This window comes from Ilyonectria robusta (assembly GCF_021365365.1).
Source record: "Ilyonectria robusta strain PMI_751 chromosome Unknown BGZ61scaffold_14, whole genome shotgun sequence".
NCBI classification, from domain to species: domain Eukaryota; kingdom Fungi; phylum Ascomycota; class Sordariomycetes; order Hypocreales; family Nectriaceae; genus Ilyonectria; species Ilyonectria robusta.
The window spans coordinates 1-26,383 of record NW_025764448.1 but is presented as its reverse complement, the minus strand read 5'-3'; the positions used below and the strand labels follow the sequence as shown (position 1 = coordinate 26,383).

The 26,383-nt window shown below is 49.1% G+C and overlaps 11 protein-coding genes across 11 annotated transcripts; 5 read left to right on the top strand and 6 right to left on the bottom strand.

Moving 5' to 3' along the window:
* Positions 1 to 222: 222 nt before the first annotated feature.
* Positions 223 to 967, bottom strand: BGZ61DRAFT_454768 (ankyrin repeat-containing domain protein). The gene is made up of 3 exons (XM_046246272.1): positions 576 to 967; positions 508 to 517; positions 223 to 426 (listed from the first exon to the last, which is right to left on the bottom strand). The coding sequence occupies exons 1-3, from the start codon at positions 879 to 881 to the stop codon at positions 350 to 352; spliced, it is 393 nt and encodes a 130-aa protein (XP_046102131.1). The 5' UTR covers positions 882 to 967; the 3' UTR covers positions 223 to 349.
* Positions 968 to 1,017: 50 nt separating this feature from the next.
* Positions 1,018 to 5,077, bottom strand: BGZ61DRAFT_548682 (uncharacterized protein; the record flags this gene model as incomplete). Its single annotated transcript, XM_046255406.1, has 9 exons — positions 4,697 to 5,077; positions 4,620 to 4,643; positions 4,367 to 4,559; positions 3,868 to 4,302; positions 3,156 to 3,797; positions 2,990 to 3,101; positions 2,654 to 2,938; positions 1,068 to 2,574; positions 1,018 to 1,029 (listed from the first exon to the last, which is right to left on the bottom strand). The coding sequence occupies exons 1-9, from the start codon at positions 4,943 to 4,945 to the stop codon at positions 1,018 to 1,020; spliced, it is 3,459 nt and encodes a 1,152-aa protein (XP_046102130.1). The 5' UTR covers positions 4,946 to 5,077.
* A 963-nt stretch (positions 5,078 to 6,040) lies between these two features.
* On the top strand, positions 6,041 to 9,624 carry BGZ61DRAFT_393439 (SNF2 family N-terminal domain-containing protein). The gene is made up of 11 exons (XM_046242871.1): positions 6,041 to 6,569; positions 6,631 to 7,217; positions 7,265 to 7,360; positions 7,423 to 7,625; positions 7,700 to 7,733; positions 7,782 to 7,960; positions 8,021 to 8,831; positions 8,882 to 9,067; positions 9,126 to 9,276; positions 9,331 to 9,420; positions 9,528 to 9,624. Exons 1-11 carry the CDS (start codon positions 6,231 to 6,233, stop codon positions 9,561 to 9,563), a joined length of 2,712 nt encoding a protein of 903 aa, XP_046102129.1. The 5' UTR covers positions 6,041 to 6,230; the 3' UTR covers positions 9,564 to 9,624.
* Positions 9,625 to 9,862: 238 nt separating this feature from the next.
* BGZ61DRAFT_495242 (uncharacterized protein) lies at positions 9,863 to 11,472 on the bottom strand (the record flags this gene model as incomplete). Its single annotated transcript, XM_046250848.1, has 3 exons — positions 9,863 to 10,792; positions 10,861 to 11,240; positions 11,322 to 11,472. The coding sequence occupies 3 exons, from the start codon at positions 11,470 to 11,472 to the stop codon at positions 9,863 to 9,865; spliced, it is 1,461 nt and encodes a 486-aa protein (XP_046102128.1).
* A 299-nt stretch (positions 11,473 to 11,771) lies between these two features.
* BGZ61DRAFT_534131 (uncharacterized protein) lies at positions 11,772 to 12,083 on the top strand (the record flags this gene model as incomplete). The annotated part of the gene is made up of 1 exon (XM_046254102.1): positions 11,772 to 12,083. One exon carries the CDS (start codon positions 11,772 to 11,774, stop codon positions 12,081 to 12,083), a length of 312 nt encoding a protein of 103 aa, XP_046102127.1.
* A 760-nt stretch (positions 12,084 to 12,843) lies between these two features.
* On the top strand, positions 12,844 to 13,832 carry BGZ61DRAFT_534130 (dienelactone hydrolase family-domain-containing protein; the record flags this gene model as incomplete). Its single annotated transcript, XM_046254101.1, has 4 exons — positions 12,844 to 12,973; positions 13,027 to 13,126; positions 13,189 to 13,529; positions 13,633 to 13,832. The coding sequence occupies 4 exons, from the start codon at positions 12,844 to 12,846 to the stop codon at positions 13,830 to 13,832; spliced, it is 771 nt and encodes a 256-aa protein (XP_046102126.1).
* Positions 13,833 to 14,751: 919 nt separating this feature from the next.
* Positions 14,752 to 16,654, top strand: BGZ61DRAFT_534129 (uncharacterized protein; the record flags this gene model as incomplete). Its single annotated transcript, XM_046254100.1, has 3 exons — positions 14,752 to 15,298; positions 15,379 to 16,256; positions 16,331 to 16,654. The coding sequence occupies 3 exons, from the start codon at positions 14,752 to 14,754 to the stop codon at positions 16,652 to 16,654; spliced, it is 1,749 nt and encodes a 582-aa protein (XP_046102125.1).
* Positions 16,655 to 16,805: 151 nt separating this feature from the next.
* On the bottom strand, positions 16,806 to 18,790 carry BGZ61DRAFT_356426 (uncharacterized protein; the record flags this gene model as incomplete). Its single annotated transcript, XM_046240791.1, has 3 exons — positions 16,806 to 17,001; positions 17,053 to 17,859; positions 17,910 to 18,790. 3 exons carry the CDS (start codon positions 18,788 to 18,790, stop codon positions 16,806 to 16,808), a joined length of 1,884 nt encoding a protein of 627 aa, XP_046102124.1.
* Positions 18,791 to 19,029: 239 nt separating this feature from the next.
* BGZ61DRAFT_356523 (glycoside hydrolase superfamily) lies at positions 19,030 to 20,900 on the bottom strand (the record flags this gene model as incomplete). Its single annotated transcript, XM_046240795.1, has 6 exons — positions 19,030 to 19,622; positions 19,677 to 19,788; positions 19,846 to 20,047; positions 20,110 to 20,420; positions 20,483 to 20,770; positions 20,829 to 20,900. The coding sequence occupies 6 exons, from the start codon at positions 20,898 to 20,900 to the stop codon at positions 19,030 to 19,032; spliced, it is 1,578 nt and encodes a 525-aa protein (XP_046102123.1).
* A 520-nt stretch (positions 20,901 to 21,420) lies between these two features.
* BGZ61DRAFT_589726 (general substrate transporter) lies at positions 21,421 to 23,480 on the top strand (the record flags this gene model as incomplete). Its single annotated transcript, XM_046256593.1, has 4 exons — positions 21,421 to 22,277; positions 22,335 to 22,615; positions 22,673 to 22,792; positions 22,846 to 23,480. Exons 1-4 carry the CDS (start codon positions 21,694 to 21,696, stop codon positions 23,478 to 23,480), a joined length of 1,620 nt encoding a protein of 539 aa, XP_046102122.1. The 5' UTR covers positions 21,421 to 21,693.
* A 433-nt stretch (positions 23,481 to 23,913) lies between these two features.
* BGZ61DRAFT_315958 (major facilitator superfamily domain-containing protein) lies at positions 23,914 to 25,212 on the bottom strand (the record flags this gene model as incomplete). Its single annotated transcript, XM_046238866.1, has 3 exons — positions 23,914 to 24,845; positions 24,898 to 25,080; positions 25,137 to 25,212. Coding segments are annotated over 3 exons (1,191 nt in total), but the record flags the coding sequence as incomplete, so codon positions are not given.
* Positions 25,213 to 26,383: the final 1,171 nt, after the last annotated feature.

Below are 26,383 nucleotides of genomic sequence, written 5' to 3'. Positions count from 1 at the left end.
TCGTCCCCTACCATTACCATCTAAGAGCTTATTTGTGACTATATTCCTCCTATCCAAGTTCTGGAGTTAATCCAGTGTCTCAAGTGTATTCACCTTAAGTATATATACCTCAAGTAGTAACTGGAGTTCAAGTAAAAAGAGAAAGAAATAGAATATATAATAGTATTGTAGACTAGAAACCTTAGTCTGTCTGAGTATACTGTTAATCTTTAAAACTGGTATGTATTGTTGGCACTATTATTGGTTTTCTTTTTACCGTTGAGCTTCTAGTCCCACCTCTGGGTATGTGTGTACTAGGGCACCCTAACCTCTTGATAATAAAATACTAACTTAATATATTTCTCCAGCTTTAATCTACTTTAAGCTTGCTGCTTTCTGTCTTTAAAAACGCTGCGTCTAAATCAGCGAAATCAAAAGGTTGGTAGTCTATATCACTGTCAGCTAGGAATAACTCGAAGTCGAAGTCGAGCACATCACTCGATTGCAACGGGGTAACATGTTCCATACTTCCAAAACCCTGTAACTATTTGTCAGTACTCGCGTATAAGAAGATATGTGGGAATGAATTGACATACCGTGTTTCTAGAACTGTGCATGGACAGGGCCTCTCTATCCTTCGCGTCGATCTCGGCCTTGCCCGTATCAAGTAGGAGATTGACGACGGCTTTGTGACTGTTCTCGGCGGCATATGATAGCGGCGTCCGGCCATTCTTATCTTTAATATTGATCTCGGCCTTGCCCGTATTAAGCAGCCGATTAACAATAGTTTCGCAGCCGCTCCCGGCAGCGTATAACAGCGGCGTCCGGCCATCCTTATCTTCTGCGTTAGCATCGGCCTTGTCCGTATCAAGCAACAGATTGACGATAGTTTCGTAGCCCATCCCGGCGGCATGTGACAGCGGCGTCCGGCCGTTATTATCTTTCGCGTCGATCTCGACCTTGCCCGTATCAAGCAGCAGATTGACGACTGCTTCATGGCCGCTCCTGGCGGCATATGACAGCGGTGTTCGGCCATCATTATCTTTTGCACTGGCATCGACAGTGTCACTCTCAAGAATCAGCCTCACGAAAGCTGTATCTCCTTTCTCGGAGGCATGCGACAGCAGCGTTCTTCCGCTTTCCTCTATGGCAGCGCGGTTATCAATGAGAGGAAGTAGTAACTTGACGACGGAGTCTCGCCTGTTTTTCAATGCGTAATAAAGGGCTTGTCGACCGGCGGGATCCACTTTGTTGACGTCGACACGCCCACTGGACAACAGCAATTTTGCAATGTCAACCAATCCTCTGCTGGAGGCTAAATGGAGAGGGAGAACAAGAGGAAGTCCGGAGTGAACCCCTTCCCGATAATCCTTATTGAGATCCAAGGAAGTGTCATTGATGAGCAACTCGACGGTTTTTAAGTTCCCGCAGTCAATTGCTATACTTAGACATGTCCTCTCAGCGAAGTCTTGACCCGGGAGGGAGGCGAGGCCCCTGGATATGAAGGCGGACAGAGCGTTGTTGCAGCCCTTCTTCGCAGCAGTGCCAGCAGCGGTGAGGTCATGCGTATCTTTCAGCTGCGGAGTTACCTTGGGTTGAGAAAGTAATAGATGAGTGAGCTCCGCGTCATCTTCCCAGGCGGCTATGTGCAAAGCTGTTCGTTTATGGCCCAAGGAACCCTGAAAGTTTACGTTTGCTCCTTGTTCCAGAAGATACTGGCAGATTTGTATGTGGCCTCCTTTCGCAGCGAGAAATAATGGAGTCTGCCCTCCCTTGTTGTTCGTTGTTGTGTCGATAGGGATCCCGGCAAGGAGACATGCCTTTACTTTCGCCAAGCTGCCCGTCGCTGCGGCTGAGCAGATTCCTCCTAGTTCACCTTTTGGGAGGCGAGGTGAAGCGAAGCGGATGGTGGGTTGTGTCAAGTGAAGTCTCTCGGTATGCCGACTCAAATCAGACTCCGAGGGGAATCCAACTTCTTTCCCATAGCAGCCTTCTATGGAACATCTGAATGGTCGATTGTGTTCAAGAAGGTGTTGGTCTCGGTCTTCACGTCTCTCGAAACCGGTGCAAAATGATTGACACCAAGGCTTAGGACACTTGTATCGGACTACGCCGTACAATGTGATAATAGCACAGTGCTTTTCGGAAGCGCCCTCTTCATTCAGTAATACCTCAATTCTGTTTCTGATCGCTCGCGTTCGAAACTCGATATTGAAGTTATTCTCCCATTCGCGTGAGTCTTCGCCCAATTCTTCGAGACGGCGTTTCACCACGTGGGCAGGGGACTCGTGCGGTTCAGGCAGACTGTTCCTGGTGTTGCCGTATGCCTCCATGGCTCTCGCTACCGCCTGCAGCGTTCTGTTGTAGAGGTCCTTGTCGATATCTGCTGCTATGTCTATCACCTGATAGGCATGTTTCCACCAGAAGGCCGCTGCATAGTCCTGGAATCCATAATAGCCAGTTATGGCGTGTTTCTCAATCTCGCTGTCACTGAGTCCGAGGGTGAAAGGAAAGGACGTGAGGTAACGTGCGCAGAGCAAAGCCATGTTAGCATTTTCCCTTGAAATGCACAACCTTCCACTTTGGACCAGGTATCTGGGAGCCGTTTAGTTTCCAAATACTCACTGCCCAGACTTGCAATTGAAGATGGTAAGAGAGAAGCAGAATAACTTACCCCCTCGCTGTGTGATGTACAAGCTCTACTACATCATCGGATTCTAATTCAGCGATGTGGCTACGTTCGAACTCTACCAGAGATCCGCACAGATGCTTGCATGAATCTGACAATTGACGGTCAACATCGGCCGTCTCAGTGTCGATATCTATGCAAAACGTGCTTTGAATCTCCTTCCACATTAGAGAGCGTTCAGCGCAGATGATCAAGCCGAGGATCTTTTTTGCCGCAAGCCTCTGTGGCTCGTTGGGGTTCTCAAAAGCTCGGACAACAACTCGCTCGTACCTGACGGAGTCAATAAAACATCTATGCAAATTTGGGAGTCTAAACACTCACGCTTCGTCGAGACCTTTGGGGAAGTTCTCTGCTTTCAGCTGTTGTTTGAACTGATATGTCGAAACTTGGTCGAGCAGGTTGCTAAGAACAATTTTCGCGTAGATGAACATGCCTGGATCTGACATCAGAAAGCGTCAATGATAGTACCGAACGATCCGGTGCTGACCTTTGGCTCTTGATGTTACTCTGTTCACTAAGTCTCTCTCTTCTTCTGTGCTGAATCGAAACCTCTTATGCATCTCCGCAGATCGCTGTTTTGCGTAGGACTCTATATCCCTGTTATGCGCTGCTTCCGTTTCCAGTTGAATAGATGGGTACGACCTGAGCCGTTCCTCCAGAATGCCATTCCGCTGACCAGAGATGAACAGTCTCATGCAGAATTCGCCGTTGCCCGACTCGTTGGAGTCTATGTCTGTCGTTAGATCTTCAAACCAGTCAATGACTTGCTTCTGTTCGTCGGCTGGATTGGCTGAAGGACCTCCAACACATTCGTCCAGGCCGTCGAGAATCACGAAGCATACTCTCTGTGACTTGAAAGCGACGGACGCTAGATCGCGAATTGTATCCAAAGAGCGAATTTTGTGCTGGTCGACTGCGAGGCATCGCTGGTAAGTTTGCTCCAGAAGGACATCATCTTGATGAATGAGCTGGGATAGAAGTGCCAACAACGATCCGGTCAAGGTCCGCTTATCCGGTTGCATATGGTTGAAATGGAAGTAGACAACAGAAAAATTATGACCATGAGCTGAGTTGGTTGATTTGAGTTGCTTTAGGTGCTCCACGACTTTGGAGGTGAGAATGGTTTTGCCTAGGAAGAAGTTAGACTAGTTAGCCATCCGATAATCACCGAGCTGGAGATAAATAAAATCGCGACGGACCTGCTCCAGGGATACCGCTCAGATAGAGCGTGCTGCTCTGTGAAATTTTCAAATCGGCCCATTCTTTGAGGAGAGGGTGGTGAAAAATCCAATCCCCCGAAGAATTGTGATTACGGCGTGCCCATAGGGCGTGCTCGAGGTCTCTGTGACAGTCTAGTACATCAAACTTGTTCAGAACAAATTGTAGTCGTCGACCACGTTGTTCCTGAAGTTTCAATGTTTCTTGTTCCTTTTCCTCTAACCGAAGCTCTGTCATCTGTCTTGACAAGGCTTCGAGCTTTTCCTCCACATGTTCGCGGAAGTCTCGAACCTCACGGATTGCGATTGTCAACTTTTCGTCCGAAATGAGTTCTCGATGCCGCTTGAGACTACTTAGAATTGGCCCGAATCTTGTCTTGAAAGTCTTCCATGCCGAATGGAATACGGTCTTCCATGCTTTGCGAAGTTAGATTGATGTTGGTTCAGACGATGAGGTGAGGGGAAAGTCAATTATGTGTACCTGGCCGTGAGAACACATCAAGAGCATTCCTGTGGAAACTAAGAACATCACAATAGTAATTTTCGAGATGCACCTTCAAGTATGGGTGCTGCCCGAGCATGTTTCGAAACTGTGTCAATCCTGGAAGGATCTCGCCAATTTCGGCGTAGGTATCGAGCAAAAGGTCCAATGTTTCAACCCAAGTACTAGCTGCCTATTGTACAAGTCAGCATCCATGTGTTCTGTCGATACCGGGCTTTCAATTCCAACTTACGACAAGAATGAATTTAATGGGCCCCTGATGTCTGTTTAGTACGAGGAAAAACTCTGTCAATACAGTTTAGTACTAACCCAGATGAGTGCGACTGTCCTCTCAACGTTCAGAAAGACGTCGACTACTTGACCTAATTGGGCCATCGCTTCGATGAACTTGGATATCCTCTTCATGTTTCTCAGTCGCCTTTGTGAGCCAAGACGGACCTGGATCTCTTCGATAGCTGTCTCAACGTCCTTCAGTGTGCACGGCGCAAAATCGCGTTTCTGTTTATCCGTGAGGCTGGCTCGGAATTTGACGAGCGCATCTTCAAAGCTGGTATCCATGGCTCCAGACCCAAAGAGCGGTGGGTGGTGCTGAGTACCTATCGTATCGAGATGCCAAACGAGGGGCTGGGACGCCTGTCAAAGGCGACCAAGCAGCGGATCAATCTAGGATAGGATGTAGACCATCGAAAGTCCTGATGGTGAAGAAGTGAAAGAATGGAGATGCAACCACTTTCATCAAATGGCCTGGAATCGACAAAACGATGACCAGAGCGGCTTAATGAGAAGCCTTTAGCATAGCCTCACAGTCGGGCAGCGACGCAGGCTAGAAAAGGTGGTTATGTATAGGTACTCTTAAAAAGTCACTACCACTCATACGGTTGGTGTGGTAGAACAAGGTGGGGCAGTAAAGTATGTAGGCCAGAGCCCAAGGTATTTGAGGATAATTTTTCAGCACAGCCCCCTAGTCGGGCAGTGGACCAGGTCAGAAAATCTAGTATTGCAGAGCCTCTAACTAGCAGACCCTCATTCATCTGGAGGCCCGGCCTGATCTGGTCTTTGAAGCAGCATGCATGGTAGAACAAGTTGTAGTTGCATTGTGGCGGGTCGCTTCTGTGAGTCTCTTTGTGTCACCTTGGAAGGGCGTAGGCAAGGCTCCATCACAGCACCATAATGTTGCAGGACCCGTCATTGCAGGTAGGTAGGCTACTTGACACTCCGTCCGGCATGCTTCTTCGTGATGAGTTGAGGCTCTGTCTTGGGCTCTGGCTTAGGTCATGATAGAGGTGATCACGCGATGGAGAGCTCGCCTCATTTCGGAGCTCGCATGGTGCATAGCCAGCGGTGAATTCTGCAGATCACAGGGCCTATTACCTACTGCACAGAATCCTCTCGGTCGAGGCCCTGGCTCAAGTGAAGCGGGCTGTGCGGGCTCTATGGGCTATCAACTAATCACATAGTTAGGCGTGGTAGTACAAGGTGGGGCAGTGAAATGGGCAACAGAAGCGACCTGCAGGTAGCCTGAATGCCTAATGGGAAGCCTGTAGCATAGCCTCACAGTCGGGGCGGTGAAGCGGGAAGAGGCGCATTCCTAGGCGGACTGCCATGGGGCTCCGGCGAGATATGCATGTTTTCGTCTCTACAAACTACTCAATCAGACCTCGAATTCTTGCGGTATGAATTAACCCCTCAAATCAAATTTCAACCGGTTAGGGGAGTTAGCCTCGGGATAACCGGCTTTCATCGCTGCTGTGTAGCGCGTGCTCCTAACCTGGCCCATTCGAGCCGCAAACTTGCCAAACTTTCAAACGCAACTAGGTGGTCGCTACAGGATTCCCAGCGGTTCATGGCTGAGTTCAACCCATCGGCAGATATGCGGCTGCCGAAACGCTTACAGGCTTTCCATCCTATAGCATGCTCCCAGAAACGGATCTGTGTGACCCCGGATCGAGGGAACATCCCAAGCCCTGATGATGATCTGGCAAATCTCCAGCCCAGATCGCGAGAGGATATCACAAGTGGGCCAAGCAGCAACACCGAGGCATTTTTGGGACAGTGTCAAGATGTCTACATGAGCGATGACAGCTTCAAAACTCTCCCTTTCGCCGACCCAAGTCCAAGCAACATAGGGGATAAAGTCGTTGAAGGAGTTGAGGCTAACATCCAGGAGATTTGCTACGGCGCAGTAAGATACTGAATCAACCCTGAAGCAGCAGTCTCATTCATTGAAACTAACGGAACAACAGCTCTGTGACGCCCATGCACTGCTCAGCGGTTCAACTAAGGGGAAGTCTATAGTACAAGACAACACACGCTTCCAGAAATTTCATATCATCCTCCACGAAGACTCCTTCTATCTCTTGTCAGGAGAGAATGAAGTCGTTGCAGTGCTTGACGTGGACACTTGCAAGGCTCTCCAACAGTTGCATGGTCACCAAGGGGTCAGGGCAACCGCCTTTGTGGAAACTTCAAGATTGACGCAAATGCGTGCTAAGGGGAGTTCTAAAGGCAGGTTCCTTCTCTCCATCAATATATTTGGCACACAAGCTGAGGCCAACGAAATTGGAGATAAACTCTCCGAGATGTCCGCATTCCTTCAGCACCCAATCTTCCTAGAACCTGGGTATGAGTACTTCAATCCCCAGTATTATCACAGTGGAGGCGGAATAAAGTACATGACGTACCTCGTAGGGTTGAATGAGACTGAGTATCGCCAAAAACGGATATCGGATGACGTCGAGGGTGTTTTCGATTCTCTCGACACCATGAGTTCGGATGACGTCGACACCATCCTGGATGCGCAGCCTGATACCATTATGACTCCCTTAAAGATGTACGATTTATCCTTGCCATCTATCTCAGTTCCTAACTTTGTCATAGCCACCAGAGAGCAGCCCTTGCCTTCGTCCGGCGGAGAGAAAACCACAATGCTTGCCAAAGAGCCAACGAAACCCTTCGTCGTTTTATTGGAATATCGTCAGTCACTCGCAAACTACAATTCTACATTGGTGCAATATGAGACTAACTGGGTGTGGTAGGCCCAAAGACTATACCCCTTCTTATTCCATGGGCGGAATTCTGGCTGATGTTATGGGATTGGGCAAGACTCTGTCTATGATTTCGGCCATTGTGTCCTCACTTCCACATGCGGTCAGGTATGCGACGGCAGAGTATCAAGATTTCGCTTCGCCGACATCCGGATGCCAAAGTAGAGCGACTTTAGTTGTTGTGACATCAATGCGTGAGCCCTCCGTCTTTTTGTCTCCCTCTCTCCCTCTCTCTTTTATGTTGATTCTGACCCTTTGGCCTTTCTAGAGGTCCTGGATGTTTGGAAGAGAGAAGTTTCAATGTAAGTATTTCGCGCTATGCATGATAGCATGCTTACGAATTCTCGCAGCCATGTTCAGCCTGGTACCTTAAATATCTGCACATTCCACGGCTCGAGTCGCCCGAAGTCGCCCGAAGTGGTCATCGATCACGATTTGGTCCTGACAACCTACGCAACTTTATCAGCCGACTTCAACAATCTTAGGGTACTACAGAAAGTCGAGTGGTACAGGGTTGTCTTGGACGAAGGTAAATCACTCCACCTCTATTGAGGCAAGTCACTATGAGTATACTGACTATTTCGAACAGCTCACTGGATTCGGAATCAGAATTCGAACCAATTTCGCGCTACTGAAAGCCTCACTGCCGAGAGAAAGTGGTGCCTTACTGGGAGTCCGATTCAAAATCGGTTGAATGATATGGAATCTCTTTTGAAGTTTCTTCACTTTGAGCCTTTCTCACGTACTTCCATCTTCTTGAAGCACATCCTTACACCGCTCAGCAGAGATACCCCTGACCGAGCTGTGAATCTTAGAGCACTGCTCCACGCAATTTGCTTGCGTCGGAATGAAAAATACCTCGATCTACCAGACCCTCTCTATGAACAGATTAATATCGAACTCGCCGATAAAGAGAGGCTGGTGTACAACAGCATCCTGAAAAAGTGCGCCCGGGACATCGACAATTTGGTCAGCACCAAGGGGAAAATCAAGAAATACCACATTCTGTTTGCCGCCATCATGAAACTACGAAGGCTTTGCAATCACGGGACTTTCTCCTCAGCTCAAATTTCGCACTCAACCACGTTTCAGAATAGTGCAGATGATGAGCGTGACTGCGACTTTTGCAGTGGCGATGATGAAGATGAACTAGCACTGCTCAGTAATAATGAGTTTTGCACAGAATGTGGCAGACGTCTGTCCAGCACGTCACGAGGACCTGAGTCAAAAAGCCTTGGCTTAGGTAGTGGCGCATCTGTCCCGTCATGGGATGGCGATCCGAATGTCTCCCAGCCCAGTTCTCAAGGCTTCTTGAGTCCCGGGCCTGCGCCTCAAGGGCTCTCGACAAAGCTTCTGGCAGTGGTGAAAAACCTGGAAAAGTCTCCGCCAGGCTCGAAAAGGTATGGAGGTCTGTCTTATGTGAAGCGAGGCGGCACTTACCACTTACTAGTCTCGTCTTTTCGTATTGGACATCAACTCTGGATTTGCTGGGGGGTTTTCTGCAAGAGAGACAAGTTCGCTTTCTGAGGATCGACGGGCGAGTCACGTACAGCGAGCGTCTAGGAGATCTTGCCCTTTTTTCGCAAAATCCGGAGATCGCAGTCTTGCTGATGTCAATAGGGACGGGTTCCGTCGGGTGAGTAATGGTGGTACCCAACGAGGCGCGTCGAAGCCAAACGCTAATCAGACGATAGTCTCAATTTGACGGTTGCGAACTACGTACACCTTGTTGAGCCGCAGTGGAATCCATCAGTTGAGGAACAGGCTGTTGCAAGAGCCGTCCGTATAGGTCAAACTCGCCCAGTTACGGTCATGAGATATATCACGAAGGGAACAGTTGAAGAGGTTCGTAAAAATTGAACTGAGTTTGATCAAGCTGTGTGCTGACTATCCCGTCAGAACATCCTCAGTTTGCAAAAGAAGAAAAGCAATCTAGCAAAGTTTACTTTGGACAGTGAACCGGAGGAAGGAGAATCAGGGAAACTAGAAGTTTGTGTCTCCTTTTGTCTCTTACTATCTCTCTTATTGCTTTATTCACTTTCAGTATATCTCTCTTATTATTCAGTATAGGCAACTTCCGCTAATAACTTATATAGGATCTTAAATTTATTCTCGATTTAAATTTAACTTAATAACGGAAATTCCCAGCTTAATACTAAGTTTAATATTATTCAAATCACTATTTTAACTACTATTTTAAACTTCATACATTTATATACTATTATTGATACTATTATTAGTGTTTCTTTTTTTTTACCGTTAAGCTTTTAGTCCCCCCTCTGGGTATATATACTAGAGCAACCTAACTTCTGAATTATAAAAAACCATTTTTAGCTTAATTTATTTTAACCATTATATTTAGCTATAATAGTAAATACAATTTAGCTATTTTAAAAGATTTCAATCTCTTAATATAACTTAATTCTCTCCTCTAAAATAAAGCAACCTTAGCACCTCCAGGTACTAGCTCAGTAAAAACTCGGTCAGGATCATACTTATCCCTGACGTCCTTAAGCTTCTGTAAGTTCTCTGCCCCGTAGGCCGGGAAGGTGTCAGGGATTTGAGACTTCTGTATGTCGCTGAGGTACATAAACGGAAGCGGTCCGAGACCGGCCGCAGAAAGGTTCTCTCTTATCTTGGCGTTGGCTTCGGCGTGTACCGCAAGCACGCGCTCGTCATCTTCGGGGTTCGACCATAGAGGGCTCTCAACGTACCAGATCGCTGGGCTGTCGTCACTTCCTAGACCCATTGCGTTTCCGGGTGGTGCCGCAGTCACAATAGACGTGATTGGGAGCATGCTGAAAGCGGTCGAGAAACCTTCGACGTCCGCCAAAGACGCGATGGACTCGTAGTATGTGTCGAACGCGATTCTCGCAGCTGTAGCGTTCGCAGCGCTAGTCAACCAGTGAAAGATAGCTCGCGTGCCAAGAGGAGGGGCATAGTTGAACTCATTTGACCAGTTACCCATAGTCGTGCGTGTGAGGTTTCCTCTTGTGATGGGTAAGATGGGTGCGGTAAAGTTCTCCAGTCCAAGAGGTACATCACCCTCGCCGCTGTACCAAAGGTATCCATCAAAAGAAATCTCGCTGCTGCGGGACGGCACCCAGCGGGTTTGGCCCTCGAAGGAAGCCTTGGGGTATTGTGCGCCGTGAAGCGCAAACTGCTCCACACTCTTGATATACTGCTCTGACACGCCGGTACCCCAAGAGACTGTTCCTATAAGGGCTGAAGAGATTGGAACAGTATTCAGAGTAGCCTCTGTGACAATACAGTAGTTGTTTCCGCCTCCAACCAGCGCCCAGAACAGGTCTGGATGTTCATCAGCACTGGCCGTCACCAGTGTTCCATCAGCAAGAACGCACTAAATTGCGGCAAGAACTTGTCAGCTGGCTGGATCTTCAATATGGACGGCTGCTGGACATCACTTACATCCAAAGATGAAGCAGTATTCGACATTCCGTATTCATAGGCCATGAAACCGAAGGGTCCGCCTCCTAGAATTGCACCAACGACTCCACCATCACCAGAGCGAATGCCGTTGGCTGTGACACTGAATTCATCCAGATACGCATACAACGGAGGCCATGTCACACCAGCCCCGATCGTGACGGTCTGGTGGTCGTCTGAGATAGCCATGCTGCTTAGATTCGTCATGGCCATCATGATACCCTCCGGACCGATGTTGGCAGCGTTGTCGATGGGCATGGCACCTCCGCAGCGAATGGCAAACTGGACTTGGTGCTCCTGAAATGTGTGAAGCGCGAATTGCACATCTTTGGTGCACTGCGGAGCGAAGATGCAAGATGGCCCTAGGTAGGTTGTTGAGGTCCAGGAGTCTACGCACCCTATGTCAGCGATATTGGATCGCGCTCAAGGCAAGGTAATCTTACATTCATTCTCAAACTTATATCGCTCTGAGCCGGGGAAAAAGGTCCTGTCAGGATAGCGAGAAGCCAACGCACTGCACCCGTCGTCGACGGCAGCGGATGACACAGCCGTCAAAAACGCGGCGAGTCCGAGTATGGAGGCTTTGAGAGACATTCCGATCTTAATTGAGCGAGGGCAAAACGAGTAACAGTTCTGAAGCGCAGTATCTTGTAGATATAAGGGAAAATACTTTTCTTGGGACAGACGCCTTCATATTTATATATTCACTGAGTCTAGGAGATCACACAGCAGATGTACTAACTAGTTAGCATGTCGATTCTCAGGCGGGTCGAGTTGTTCCTTGATTTCAAGTCCATAGGAACCGTAGTATAGTGAATAACGGCATCTGGTATTGCCAAGGCTGAGACCCCCGCCAGGGGCAAGCTGCGGCCGCAGGGTTTTTTTAGAGCGGGATGCAAAGAACGAAGCTATTCTCGGAGCCTACGGTAGAAGCAGAGGCCGCGCCGCTCTTGGATGCCGGCTTTACGGCGTATCCTGCCGGACTTAAGATTTCGGACGACTTTGACCACGATGCCAAGCCTGTCCAAGTCCCAGCCAGCGTTACGCTCGGCCATCAGGGCATGATTCTCTCAGTGGAGGACATTGGTAAATGCCTCGAGTCGCAATTTGCGGAGTACCCGGATCGTTTCGAAATTATCATCTGTGCGGGATGTGGGCATCGGTTTGCGGGGCGAGCAGACCCAAAGACGGTGACAAAGAATTAGCCGGCTGAGAGGGTTGCTTCGCAGGCGATCGATTGGTTCAAGAGATTCCTCCGGTGGGCTGGTGATCTTCTTTGGGAATCCTGCTTAGAGTTTCATTCTACACAAGCCATATCTAAAGGGGTGATTCTTTTACATGCTTTCACTGTTGTCTCGTCAGGAAGTGAAAGAGGCTGTACCCCGTTTGAGGTCAAAATTGGACCACAGGCTCAGGCCAAACGATGAACTTATTACAGGAAGCAAGGGGCAAACCAATTCAATACCATTATGTCTTCAGCATCGCATCCGGAAAAGCTGTAGAGTCCGAAGCTAGCATGCCGTTGCCGATCTCCGTTTATGCATACCCTATTAAGCTTAAACAGATCACGCTGACTTTCGAGTATTGTCCCATGTACATTTGATTCGTGCTGGAACCGGAACCGAAACCGAGACCGAGATCCAGATCGACCCGGCAGTTAGGGGAAGATCGGCTGCAACTTGGCAACTGCGCATTATCACTTTCCAATCTCGGTAATATCGCCGTCCAAACCCCGTATATAGCCTTGGACCGTAATGTAATCAACCCCACAGGTACCCGACACGAAACATCTGTGCTGTTTCGATGCCAGATCAAATCCAGCGATCTGATATGACCAATCTCTTGCATTCGCCCGCCTGAAAACGACTGGAAACAACCTTTGACTCATCTCCTCTGTCTTCATCTTCCATCAAAGACATTGACCGATTCATTACGAAACGAAACAACCCCGTCGTCGTTCGAAAAATGCTTTCTCTTCACTGCCTCGTTGCTATTTGCGGCTTTGCCTCTGCAGCACACATTTCGGAGTCAAATCTTGGCGACATCATCCAGCATGTAGGCGAACCTGTTGGAAGTGAGCAGGTTCACGATGGAGGTATATTCACAATCTTTCTTGTACAATACTTGTAGAAGCTAACTTTCAATCAGTCACTATGTATATCAGCCCAACACCTCAGGCCAATAACCCCAAGATGGGGGTCTTATACTTGACAGACGCATTTGGACTTCCACTTCTGCAGAATAAATTGTGAGTATCAAATCGAGATATTCGAACTGAAAGTTGGGGCCTCAAGGTTGACACAGCCATAGACTAGCCGACAGCTTCGCCAGAGCTGGATTCACAACCATCATGCCCGACATCTTTCGCGGCGATCCCGCGCCTCACGACATATACTTTGATGCCGACGAATTCCTTGCAAAACACACGACAAACGTGACTGATCCTGTTATCGAGACGACCATCCGCTACATGCGTGATACGCTCTGTTTCGACCGAATCGCCGTGACTGGTTACTGCTTTGGTGGTCGATATGCCTTTCGTTTCCTCCAGGAAGGCCGAGGAGCCGACATTGGTTTCGCCGCCCACCCTAGTTTCCTCCAGGATAGCGAGGTCCTTGCTATCAGCGGGCCCGCAAGCATTGCTGCAGCTGGTGAGTCGTGCAATTCCCGCTTCGAAATTGAGTCTTGAACGTCGCTTTTCTCGTCACTTTCTCTCTAGGCGCGGTCGCATACTAACGGGTTCTACTTGCGCAGAAATTGACACCCTTTTCGAGCCGGCACGGCGATTTGAGGTTGAGAGCATGTTGAATCAAACTGCTCATCCATACCAAGTTGCTATTTACTCCGGCACGTTTCATGGATTCGGGACCCGAGCCAATATCAGCATTCCGGAACAAAAGTTCGGCAAGGAAGAGGCCTTCTTTCAAGCAGTCCGTTGGTTCAAAGCCTGGTAGCAGCCGGGACAGGAAGTGCGGGTTAAAACAAATGACACTCGTAACGTGGAATCGAAAATGTCTAACTTTTCGTGTAATTGTTTCCTAGTCACATTCCAAGTGAAGAACAACTTGGTAGATTACAACACTAGAAGTTGGACCTTAGCTTATACCATAGTGTCTTATCTAAGTCTCCCCTTGTATTATCCCTCGTTTAAAGTGGCGCTGGCAACTGGCAAGGTTTTGAGGTCGCTCGATAGCAGCAGTATCTACGCCAATTTGAGAACACCGTATTCAATCCTATTCAAAGGAAAATTTGCGCATTCTTGTCATTTGAAAATATTTGAATGGAGTGAGTGTTTCAGCTCGACTCTAAGCTCGCAGCATCCTTGGTTCAAGACCTCTCGCAGTCCATATCTCTTTAGTCATATTTGGGCTCGTTTCGATAAGCCTGGGACCAGATTCGGCGGTGAGGGATAGTTTCGACTCGGGCCTTCGGAGAGATCGGCAGTGTCACTGTCAGGGGTTAACTGACGGAGTCCCGGGTGTTCAGATCTCCGGGAAATGGGGTCAATGCAAGTGCCTTACTGGTGAGCACGGAACAGGGCAACATTGTTCATTTCCCTCTAGTTCTTTTGTACAACTACCGAGGCTGTGATATACCGATTTGTCAGGATTTGAAATGAAATAACGTTATGTTACATCCTCTTTCGCCTTCACTCCCGAATACGGTTTCTAGATTGGATTCGGAACAAACAGCGCCTCGAATTCACCATGGAATGGCTGCTGCAGATCGTTCACATCGGATCTGAGCAGTATAAAATGGAGTCAATGACTTTGTTCAAGTAAGAAAGCGTCCTCACAACGAGTATACGACCAACCTGCAATCGTCGGATATTCTCGAGAAATATACTGCCCCTCCATCTTTGCGCTCATTCCAATGAAGCTATACACATTCCTGCCATGTATTGCCATTTCGGCTTGGGCTATCTCGCCAGGCAATGCCGCTACTAAGGCCTACAAGACATGCCGCAAGCTTCCAAAAGATCCCGATTGGCCAAGTCCTGAAATATGGGAGGCAGCACTAACAGGTGTGATCCCGATACAGGCCAATTCTACGACTGGTCCTCTCCCAAATTATCGATTCCGTGCACACTCTATTGAAGAGGTCCAGGATGCCGTACGGTTTGCCACAGAACACAACATCCGCCTGGCCGTTGTCACTACAGGGCATGACCAGCTTGGCCGGAGCGACGCTGGGTCAGGTCTTCTGCTTGATCTGTCTTTCCTGAGAGGCATCAAGGTTCACGAATCTTTCATTTCAACTGAGAGTGGTACAGACAGGCTAGACCACACGGAGGAGCCCAATGTCATCATTCCAGTTCCGGGGGTTCAAGCTGCTGCTACGTTTGGACCGGCGGCAGCTGGACTCTATCTCAACTACGCACTTGATCCCTCTGGCTTATTCAGCATGAGTGGAGCTGCAGGTAAGTTCAAGGACAAGAGAAGGCATGCAAAAATATGCCTTGTCTTACTGCCAGTAGAGGCAACGGCTAATTTGGTGAAGCCACCGTGGCTATAGCTGGAGGATGGGGCCAGAATGGCGGCTATGGGCCACTCACCTCTCAGTACGGGCTCGGAGTCGATCAGTGGCTGGAAGCCAAAGTAGTTACACCTGACGGGCAGCTTCGCATCGCAAACGACAAAATCAACAGGGACCTATTCTGGGCCATTCGTGGTGGAGGCGGCAGTACATTCGGCGTCGTAGTCGAAGCCACCTGGAAGGTTTATCCTACAGTCCCTATGACCGGCTTCAACTGGTGGATCAACTCAACTATTACAGGTCCAAATTCGACTGACTACGAAACTGGCCGAACACCGATGAGCGAGGCTATGGAGTACTTCTTGTCCGAGTTACCGGGCCTTCAAGAGAAGGGCATCACGGCTTATATTTATGCCTCACCGAGCAGCGTTCGATGTTACGCTATACATCCAGCAGATCGTTCTGGCGTAGCCAATGCAAACGCCGTATGGGGTCCGATTTTGTCTAAAATGCAGGCATTCCCAGGAATGACTCCTTTTCAGTCGCGGCCTTACGACTTTGTCGATTACAAGAACTTCTTCGACACAACTTACGGCCCGCTTCCAAATCCAGGGGATGAGCCCGCCCCGCCTTACAATCGCGGCATCGTCACCTTTGACAGTCGATTACTCGGCGCCGAGCACTTCCGCAGTCCCAACATAACCATTGCGTTACGGGAAACAAGAGGCAGCTATGGTATTCTGGTTTGCTCGCCCGGTGGGAGATTCGGAGATGGATCTGAGACCTCAAACAACCCGGGATGGCGGAAGGCTGTCGCGCTCGTCGTTGGCTACAAGACGAATACAACCAACGTAGACGGGCTACGGCGTCTCGCTCCCTATATGGGGACATATATCAACGAGGTTTGTTTGGCACCCCACAGAAAGGCTTCCTCGCAAGCGAAATCAAAATAAAATGCTGACATGTCACTCTCCAGGCGAGTACAGAACAGGAGCACTGGACTTCAGCATTCTGGGGCACGAATTACCCGCGCCTTTCTAAGATAAAATCTGAGATCGATCCAAATATGATGTTCTGGATTAGTCCTGGAATCAATGCCGACCACATGGAAGTGGTCGATGGGCGTGCTTGTCTCATCAAAGATCCGCCCGACGAGCCCTCTCTGATCCCTCCACCAACCGACAGACGTATTGTGGCGGATATGGCCAAAGATGGGCATTTTCTTTTTGGCAACAGAGAACTTATAGGCACCACGTACCCGGCTCCTGGAACGTGGGAAGGCTTACAGCTTCCCGAATAGGAATTAGCCTAGTTTATTTTATATTTAAAAGTTAAGATGATATGAATATGAAAATAAAACCCTAACAGCAGCTCTGGTATTAACTCTGCTATTGACCTGACAATTGAGCCCCGATTCTCTTCTTCCAATGCCACAGCCATAATGGAGCGTTTCACAGCCTGGAATTCCTTACCACATCAACTCTCTGAAGGATGTTAAGATGCCACTTGAGCTCCTTGATATTCCCGCTGAACCGAGCCAAGATCTCTTGACCCAAAGCGATACTAGCCTCTAACGAGGCTGGTAAGATATCTCGGAAGATTGAGCAGACAGAAGATACCATCAGTATCAACGTCATGGTGAAAACACTACATGGAATAGTTAGTCAGAGCATCTCGGAGGTGTGCTGATCGACATACGCCATCCCCGTTGCAAATAAGCTAGTTATGCTGTTTGCTGGCTGAGCCCCGAACAACTCAACGAACCCTTGACATCCATCCAGACACATTTTTGCCTTTTTCAAGACGTCGGCCTTGTATGGGTGTGAATCCAAATTGGCAATGTTGAGCAATGCGAATTCGACAAATGGCCGGTGAATTATGTACTGCCCAGCGTAGTACCGTCCTCTCAATCGGATGACATTCCACGGCCTGTTCTGCGAAGGTATTCCGTCGTCCATGTGAGTGAAAAAGCTGTTGATGGAAGGCAACTGGGGTTGGCTCCTAAGTAAGATATCGGGCAGGTTCTGATAAATTGCTTCATGATGCGACCACAAGTCGTCTGAAATTCTGAGTAGCCAGGAGGCGTAGTTGACTCGAGTGGTGCGAAACTGCTCCTTGTAATCGTAAACGACACTGTTAACTCGATTAAGAAATCTCCGGATTGCGGCATTAGTCGATATCTGGAATCCGAATAACTCTTCTTGCGATCGATAAGCGGGAGGTGATGTTGCTGCATGGTCCGGGCTTAACTGAGGATGCTGAATGCTAAAGTCTGGATATGGCACTGCATCCTCATATCTGGCAATACCAGATGGCAATGTGATTGATATCTCTGACACAAAATCCGCCTCATAAATGAAAGAAATCCAGTAAAGTCGACGGAATGAATCTGGAGCAGCCTCGCCTTTCCGTGAGATTGATCGTGCGATTGTTTCGACTTTGACGGCCGTTGAGTGAGCCCAGAAGAAGGATTCAGCAACATTCCCTGTTGCGCCCATGTAAATGCTAGAATCCGTTAGAACCTCTGTTTGATCCTCAAGAATACGATTACTCACGTAGCAAGCATTGCACATTGTGCTGCCGGAATTGATATATCTGAGCTGAGCCATCCAAGACATAACTTTGCTTTATTCCACAGCTGAGAGTGCATCTGGTCTTTCTGAGTGAGCGATGTTTCGCTGTGACTCGATTCTGTATCAACCGGAATGATGGTACGAATTTCTTCGTCTGTGACTAACATGGCCAAGCAAAGAATCATTAAGACCAATGCATATTGGGCAGTCGACACCTCAAGTTCCTCACCAGTCCTCAGCTCGGACGATAAAGTTCTATCAAGAAGTACGGCACATTCGTCCATTAATAGCAAAGGGAAGAACACGTTGACCTTGAGGAAATACTCTTGAAGCAATGCATGATATTGAGCTGCTGCCAAGGGAAGTTGCTGGTTTTGAGATAGCCTCCATGTCTCCGGAGGGTGGGAGATTGGTGAATCGTAGGAGCTGTGTTCAAAGAAGACGTCCGTTGCATCGCCTGATCTCCAATCCAGCGACTCAGACAGAAGCTCACGAACAATAGGCCATGAAAAGACATGATTTGCATTTGCAGTGTGTGAGATGGGAATCTGTAAGTCAAACGAAGCCGGTTCTCCTGACCCATCTTGCCGGTCCGCGGCCGACTCTGTGGGTGTATTTGACGGCAACGAGGAGAGAACTCGCTCCTCCAATATCTCAAGACGGTCTAACAAGACTTTGGTGTTGTGATCGATGCGCAGCTGCTGAGCATCTCGATAGACGCAGTCGACATTCTGTGTGGTGCAGAGGCTGCATTTCGGCTGAGCAGCGTCACAACGTGTCTTGCGCAATCGACAATTAACGCAGGCTTGGGTAACACGGCGACGCTGCGGAAAATGGCCAGACGGAGAGAAACTTGAGGCCATATTTGTTGTTGATAAATGCCGATGCGGTGAAAGATTGAGCAAGAGGTAAATATTTAGTCCGGTAAACATCGTCATTTTAGTCACAGCAAAAAGCACGTGAACTTGGGCCCACTGTAATTAGTTGGCACCTTGAGTAATGTTTTCAACCTCGGCCATTTTCACTAATAGCGAGCCGTCATGATTGAAAATCAGTTCAATTCAATTAGCCGGTCTAGCTCCCGTTGCTTGGCCTGCTCGCTTCAAGCTACGGAAATAGGAGTAGGCTGAGTATCTGGGCCCTTTTTCTCATCAGGGGCAAGTTCGAAAACGCCTACTCCCGACACAGATTGAGTCGTGCTAAGCCCCATCTTGTCCGACTTTCCCTCTTCGGCCAGGATGACTTTGCCTACGAGTCGCGTGTCGTCAGCCTTCATTGGAGCATATCGGCCCAGTACTTGGTTGAGTCGCTCTCGCTGCACGCAGTTCTCGTACTTCCAGCTGGCGGCCAGCTCATCCAGCTCCTCAAATGACTTGCCCCTGAAGTATTCAGCCCACTCTGGAATTAGGTACTCTGCCATTGTGATGCCTCGAATCCCCCTAAAGACATGCATGTGCATTCTCCACTGCCACGGGTACTTCTTGGAGTGCTTCGATGGGATGTTGTCCTCGAACCACTGATGGAGTGGACCAAAGAGCCCATCTTGGAGGTGTGCATCGTCGTACGCCCACGAGTCTACTGCGAGTTCCCGTTTCTTGTTGATCATCGGACCCAACAGCTTCAGCCATGCTGAGTCGGGGGAAACATACGTCATTCCCATGACGTTAATGTCCTTATACGCCCAGATTGACCAAGCTGACGGCACAGTTAGTGGGGCGTCAATTTATGTGTGCTGGAAGGGTCACTTACCGATGCTCTCGGATGTGTAAATAGAAAGTTGGCGGTCGAGCATATCATATCTCTCGTTGTTATGAACCTCCCAATCCTGGTTGTACTCCTCACGTTCATATATCGGACCAAACTCGCCTTGAGAGGTTTAAGAATTAGCTCCATTCGATCAACCACCCTACCCCCTCACGAACTTACCGTTCCAGATAGGGACATTGTGCTCTTTCATAAAAGCAACTTTGCGGTCGTACATTCTTCTAATGTACGCATCTTGCTCTTGAAGGCCATGGTATCGGCCGATCCGATTCGGAAAACCAAATCCGCAGTAATCATGAATAGCGTAAACAGAGTTACTGAAGACCTTATCAAATCCGGTAAAGTCCATGCTGAAGCTATGCCAGCAATCAAATTAGAATCCATCGCCTCTCTCAAGGTCTGTGAAATCGGTACATACGTGTTTCCCTCGAGGAAGAGGATATGATCCGGATCGATGTTTCTGATGGCAGGTACAATTCTGTCATAAAAAGCCAGCAACCTGGTCCATTCAGAGTCGGCGGGTTCGTTCATTGGATTATATCCCGCAACCCAAGGGTTCCCCTTGTAGCGCTTTGCAATGTGCTCCCAGAGACCGACAGCTCTGTCTTGGAAATGCTTGTGATCCCAGAATGCAGCATACCCGGTAGGATTGTCCGAGTGCCAATCTTGGTTCTGGCCCCCAGGAAGGGCATGCATGTCGATGATGGTATAAATATTATGCCTTGCACACTATGAATTACAGCCATCAGCATACGGTGGAGGCCATGCATTAGCAAACATCGGCGACTCACAATGTCGATGACCCTGTCAACGTGCTTGAACCCCTCCTCTTTGATGACAAAGGGATTCATGTCATCTTCGAAATGGTGATAGTTCAAGCTTAGCCGGAGGCAGTTGAATCCAATCGAGGCGAGAAATTGGGCATCCTTGTCCGTGAAGAAGTACTCCAGAAACTTGTCAAAGAAGAATTCACACTTGTCTTTGCCAAGCACATTGAGCAATGCGCCTCGAATTTGACATTCTCGACCTGGAAATCCATTCATGAAATTTTCCATAAGCATCCATCCTCCTAGGGCAGTCTTTTGGGGCGGATGTTAATCTGGTGTTGTGTGCAGATGGAGATGAGGGGGAACTAACACCTCGAAGCAGGACCTCATTGCCACTAGAATCAACGATTCGCGCACCGTTGGTTTTAAGAACTTGTGACATATTGAAAGAGAGACTTGGAGAAGCCAGAATCAAGTGTAGAAACGCAGGAGGTGTTGGGTGTGGGTGTGGTTTGGTCCATAAGAACAGTGTCTCCCTAAGTACTCTCCAGCTGACTTCGAAAACTTGCTCCGCTCTAGCATTCGAACGAGAAGAACAACACAACTGGGGTATTCTGGAGCACCAAGTGGATCCCTTCGTATTCAGGCTCAATTCTGGATGGAGAATTAAGACGCTTGCATACAGTCTCTCGATACTGATTTGACAATTCCCTTCGGGGCAGCATTGAATGAAGCCCCGAAAACGCTACCCTAGAACTGGGGCTTTCGGGGGAAGCTTTTAGCTCCCCCATAAGTGGATCTCAAGTGGATTCTCAAGTGGATTCTCAAGGGGGAACGATTTAGCTCCCCCGAAGCCTTCTTATTTGTCTGTTTGTGAACCGAAACCCCACACGACGTCGTCTTTTCGCCCCTTGTGACGAGCCGAGGTGGTGTTTCTTCCGGTCTCATTTCCCATTGAGTCAGTTGTATCACAGGAAGTGGTGTGAGAAATGCGGAGAGACCCCAGATCACCCTATTCCCCGCGATTATATCCCACTTCTCCATACCCGGGGTTGCATACTAACTGAGACCAGGTAGTCGATGAGTGTTACCCATCGCAAGGTAGTGTATTGCGAGTTGAGGGTCATCGTCGATACAAAAACAGCCATGTCTCCCACTTTATCATCAACTTATCCTCCTCAGATCGATAACATTCATCGCAACAACACCAATAAAAGATCAACTGTCGACACGAAATGAATCATCTCCGCCATCGTTTGCCTGCCCCTCGGCTGGATCGCATTGCCTCCAAAGCCCGTCGGGATCAAGAAACAGGGTCCGAATCCAACGCGTACCAACCCTCTCGCCTTACGGAATTGGCCCAGCAGGCTCCGCCGTGGTATCAATCTGCTGCGCGACGACATCTGTATTTGCTCTTGTTTCCGGCCTGTGTCATTTCCTACGCAACCAGTGGCTACGATGGATCGATGATGAATTCCTTGCAAACAGTCTCGTACTGGGATGAGTTCTTCGGCACCCCTCGTGGGTCGCAACTTGGGCTCATGAGCGCCATCATGTCTCTAGGCAGCATCTGCTCCACGCCTGTGGCTCCTTGGGTAGCCGATCGTTTTGGACGACGATGGGGAATCACCGTTGGCAGTATCATCATGATCATCGGCGCTATATTGCAGTGCGAGAGCACCACCTTTGCCATGTTCGTCGGTAGCCGGTTCGTCTTGGGCTTCGGTTTGTCATTTGCAACCACCGCGTCTCCGAGCATGGTGAGCGAGCTGGCACATCCCAAAGACCGCGTGACAATTACCGCCATCTGCAACACATGGTATGTATACGTAACCCTCCATGCCTGCTTCAGACTCGTGGTTGACAATAGAGGTAGCTGGTTCTTGGGTAGCATTACTGCTGCCTGGGTCACTTATGGAACACGAACGATTCCCAGCACCTGGTCCTGGCGTCTCCCATCTCTCCTCCAGATGGCACCGAGTGTTATTCAGCTCTCAACAGTGTGGTTTTTGCCCGAATCACCTAGGTGGCTCATTTCGAATGACCGCGACTCCGAAGCACTCGCAGCTCTTTCTCGGTATCATGGCGACGGAGCCGAAACCGAACTGGTTAAAATGGAATATAACGAGATTAGATCAGCCATCGAGCACGAAAAATGTACGTCTTAGTGTGCTTGAGCCTGAGTTTGCTGAAATCTGACTTGGCATTCATTAGCGTCGGGACAAACAACTTGGAAATCTATGATCAGTACCCCGGGCAACCGTTATCGAATGTTCTTGGTTGTTTGCATGGGCGTTTTCAGTCAATGGAGTGGCAATGGCCTCATTTCTTACTGTATGTTTACGTCTCTCCTCAATCTTGCCCAGTCCATCCTCTCACACTTGCAGATCTTTCTCGAATCATGGACTCGGTGGGCATCAAGGATAAAACCACCCAGGCCTTGGTGAATGGCCTTGTCAACATCTGGAATTGGGCTCTAGCCTTGACAACCGCCTTCTTCGTCGAGAGGATCGGCCGTCGCCCACTGTTCCGCGTCTCAACCATTGGCATGCTACTCGTTTTCGCTGGATGGACCGTGGCGTCTGCACGCTTTGCAGAGACCGAAGCCCGTTCAGCAGGTCTTGCTGTCATGGCACTGATTTTCATCTACGAGATCTTTTACTGCATAGCTTTCTCGCCGCTGCCAGTCGCATATTCGGTCGAAGTACTGCCATACTCTATCCGCGCAAAGGGTATGGCCACTTATGTGTTTTCCACCAAAGCCGCGGTTTTTGTCAACCAATTTGTCAATCCCATTGGCCTCGAGAGAATTGGCTGGAAGTTCTATATTGTTTATGTAGTTATTCTTGCCGTGGAGAGCTTTATAGCCTATGGGTGGTTTGTGGAGACGAAGGGTAAAACGCTCGAGGAGATTGCTGTGATTTTCGATGGCGCCGAGGGTGATTGTGTTGCCGGTGCTAAGACATCAAAGGTTATCCAGGTTGAGGAAACAGAAAATGCGGGTTTGGAAGCGGGAAAATAAAAGACTTAGGAGTGTTTATAGAATAAAATATATTCTAGGTAGTAATCTAGCTTTATTTATTTATTTTTTCTTCACTTGCTCTGACGATCGAAACGTAACTCTGTCAACTGACACGCTACAGCTGCAAAGTGTTCTCAACTGCGTTGAAGCTGAAACAAAACCCAGATTGGATGTTGACCACCAAGGCTGATCAGGTAGCCAAGGACACGCGGCGCCACGACATTGAGAGGAGGGATTAATAGGGCACATGTAGCACACGCCTCCCGGCTGGTCGACCCAACTCGGCCGCAGTAGTTGATGTTGGATCCGTTACAGTTAAATTATATTTGACTGGTCAAATACGCCATCAAAGATGGACCCCTGCCACATGAATTCGAGAGTTTGCAACATCGGGCTGTCAATACTGTTGCCCGAAACGCACCAAGCGCCACAGACCAACAGGCAGCGCACTGAGAACCATGGAGGCCCCAGTAAAGAAAACAATGCCCGTATATCTACCAAGCCCGTATGTCTCGGTAGACACAGTCTGAGCCAATAGATTACCGCTGATGGGTCCAGCAAGAACATTGCCTATTCCTTTACCAAAACAAAACAGGCTGAAAATGAATGGCGCTGTCGTGGGATCGCTGCTCACTGCCGTAACCATTCGTGCCCACATGGCCACGTAGCCAGCGCCGAAGAAGCCATAGAGCAGCACAAACATGACGAGAAGCGGCAGAGAGCGAGCAAATCCCCAGAGTGCAAGGACTGCGGCGGCTGAGATGGCTGTGGATGCCGTCGTGAGCACGTTGAGTGAGACTTTGCGGTCGGACAGCAGGCCGAATGTGAGTTGTCCTGCGACCTGGGAGACGCTCATCAACGCCAAGAGCAAAGCGCCCTCTACGCTGCTCAGGCCGAGAGATGCGGCGTATGAGGGCACGTACAACGACGGGAAGAAGTAACCCATGCCTTGCATGATATTGGAGGCAGAGTAGACCCAGAACAGAGGCGCCCGGACGAAGCTCCAGTCTGTACCTGGACTACTGCTATGCGAGGCGATTGGGAGGCGTCCCTTAAGCAAAGGTATTAAGGGGCCTGTTAAAACGAACAGCCCCACGGCGGTAGCCCGCAGTGTAGTCCTGTAGCCATAGCGGTCCAGCAGGGTCTGAATGAGAAAGGGCATGGCTGCTCCAGAAACGCCCGAGGCGCTACATAGAAGGCCGTAGGCCATTCCACGGCGGGCGATCCAGTACTCGTTCACCATGTTGAGGATAGGGTAGTAGAATATCAAGAATCCCAGACCGTAGGCTACGCCTTGAGTAAGAACGAGCGTCTCGACGCTGGAGCAGAAGGAGGCGAGCGCGATCCCAAGGATGCAGATTGGCCCTGTTTATTGGTGTCAGCCAGAATATGTCGAAACCAAAATGTCTGTACTCACAGCCAACCCAAATCATTTTTCTCTGCAACCGCGGGAAACGGTTGATAAATGGAGTGATTAGGGGAGCTCCTAGATAAGACATGCCCGAGGCGACAGTGCCTACGACTGAGATGTAACGGCTGCTGGCAAACTCGGGTTGTTTGGAGTAATAATTCTGAAAAACGCCGAAAGAGAGAGGAAACCCTGGATACCTGGCATCAGAATTCCATACAATTCGCAAGGGTGAATCTGGTACAAACCCCATAGTAGAGCCTCAAAGACAAATGCTGCACCCAACAGCTTCCACGCAGGTAGTCCTCGATCAGCAGGCGCAAGCTGAAATTCGGGGCCTCGAGCCTCCTCTTCCAGGGGCTCCGCAATGATCTCCCTCCTTTCATCGGCGTGCCCAAGCCTCTGCGAAGGCGTAGTCATCTCAAATGAACTCATAGTCGGCTTGTTGATGATGCAAAGGCTATGTTAAGAGTATAAAGGCTGCGTAATTTCTGTTCTCATCACACAGTGGGTTTTAGATGACAAGTGAAGGGCGTAGATTGCCGATAAGCCGAGGTTCACAAAAAGCTGGTGCTGGATACTGTCCCATGACGCTAAGGGCTGTCTGCCAGAATGTCCCGCACAGCCGGATGACGAAGTAAGGAGGGGGTCTAATAATTAGCAAAAATAACGAGTAAATTCCTTGTAAAATAAAATCTAGAGCCCCAGGCCAGTACTATGCCGAGAAGGTACGACAGTGAGTCGTCGAGGTCGATGAGCATGCTAGCTCCGATCAGCGAGGGCGACCATTGCCACAAGAGCCAGCCCCAGTTGACGGGACCGATGATGCTGCGGCCTCCCCATGCGTAGATCCACCAGAACGGGTTCCACCATTGTGGATGGATGCCCGGGGCGTACGAGGTAGCAATGGACGAGACGAGAGACGCCGAGAACGAGTAGCCAATCGTCTTGATCTGCCTTGTCTGCTTACATTGGACTTTTCGAGCGTCTTGCATTTTTTCACAGCCGAAGATGGCGAAGGAGAGGGTTGCATCGGCACCGAAGCCGGACTCGAGGCCTGAACCTGTCAGATATGCCGTCTTTTTGTCGAGCAGGATTGGATGTGTCTCACCGAGATACAGATTTGAGCAGGGAATCGAGGAACTGGGCACCGCCTGTCAAGAATACCAAAGAGCTCCTCGTACATATGATTGTTCCATCTGCTAGATACAACAATACATTGAATATCTTCTTTTGCCCGCATTTCTATTTCCACTAAGTCCCACAAACCCCTCCTCCAACACTGCTGATCACCAACACCCTCGGATTAAACTGCTGTCTTAACTTCGCCTACATAATGCCACTCCATTGGATCAGATGAGGTGAATTCCCATTCATGGATTGCCCCATTAGTGATTCCGTATACCCTCTTGTCAGCATGAATTGAAATACCAGTAAAATTGGAAGCTGCCGAGATCCCCTTTGGCGAATTTTTAAGTATTGGTGCATTAGAGTC

Bases quoted from the DNA above. Each gene is read 5' to 3' on its own strand.
- BGZ61DRAFT_454768 (XM_046246272.1), bottom strand. From the start codon at position 881: ATGGGCTACGAAACTATCGTCAATCTGTTGCTTGATACGGACAAGGCC.
- BGZ61DRAFT_393439 (XM_046242871.1), top strand. From the start codon at position 6,231: ATGGCTGAGTTCAACCCATCGGCAGATATGCGGCTGCCGAAACGCTTA. The intron at 6,570-6,630 runs GTAAGATACTGA...ACGGAACAACAG, and splicing joins AGGAGATTTGCTACGGCGCA to CTCTGTGACGCCCATGCACT. The intron at 7,361-7,422 runs GTCAGTCACTCG...TGGGTGTGGTAG, and splicing joins CGTCGTTTTATTGGAATATC to GCCCAAAGACTATACCCCTT.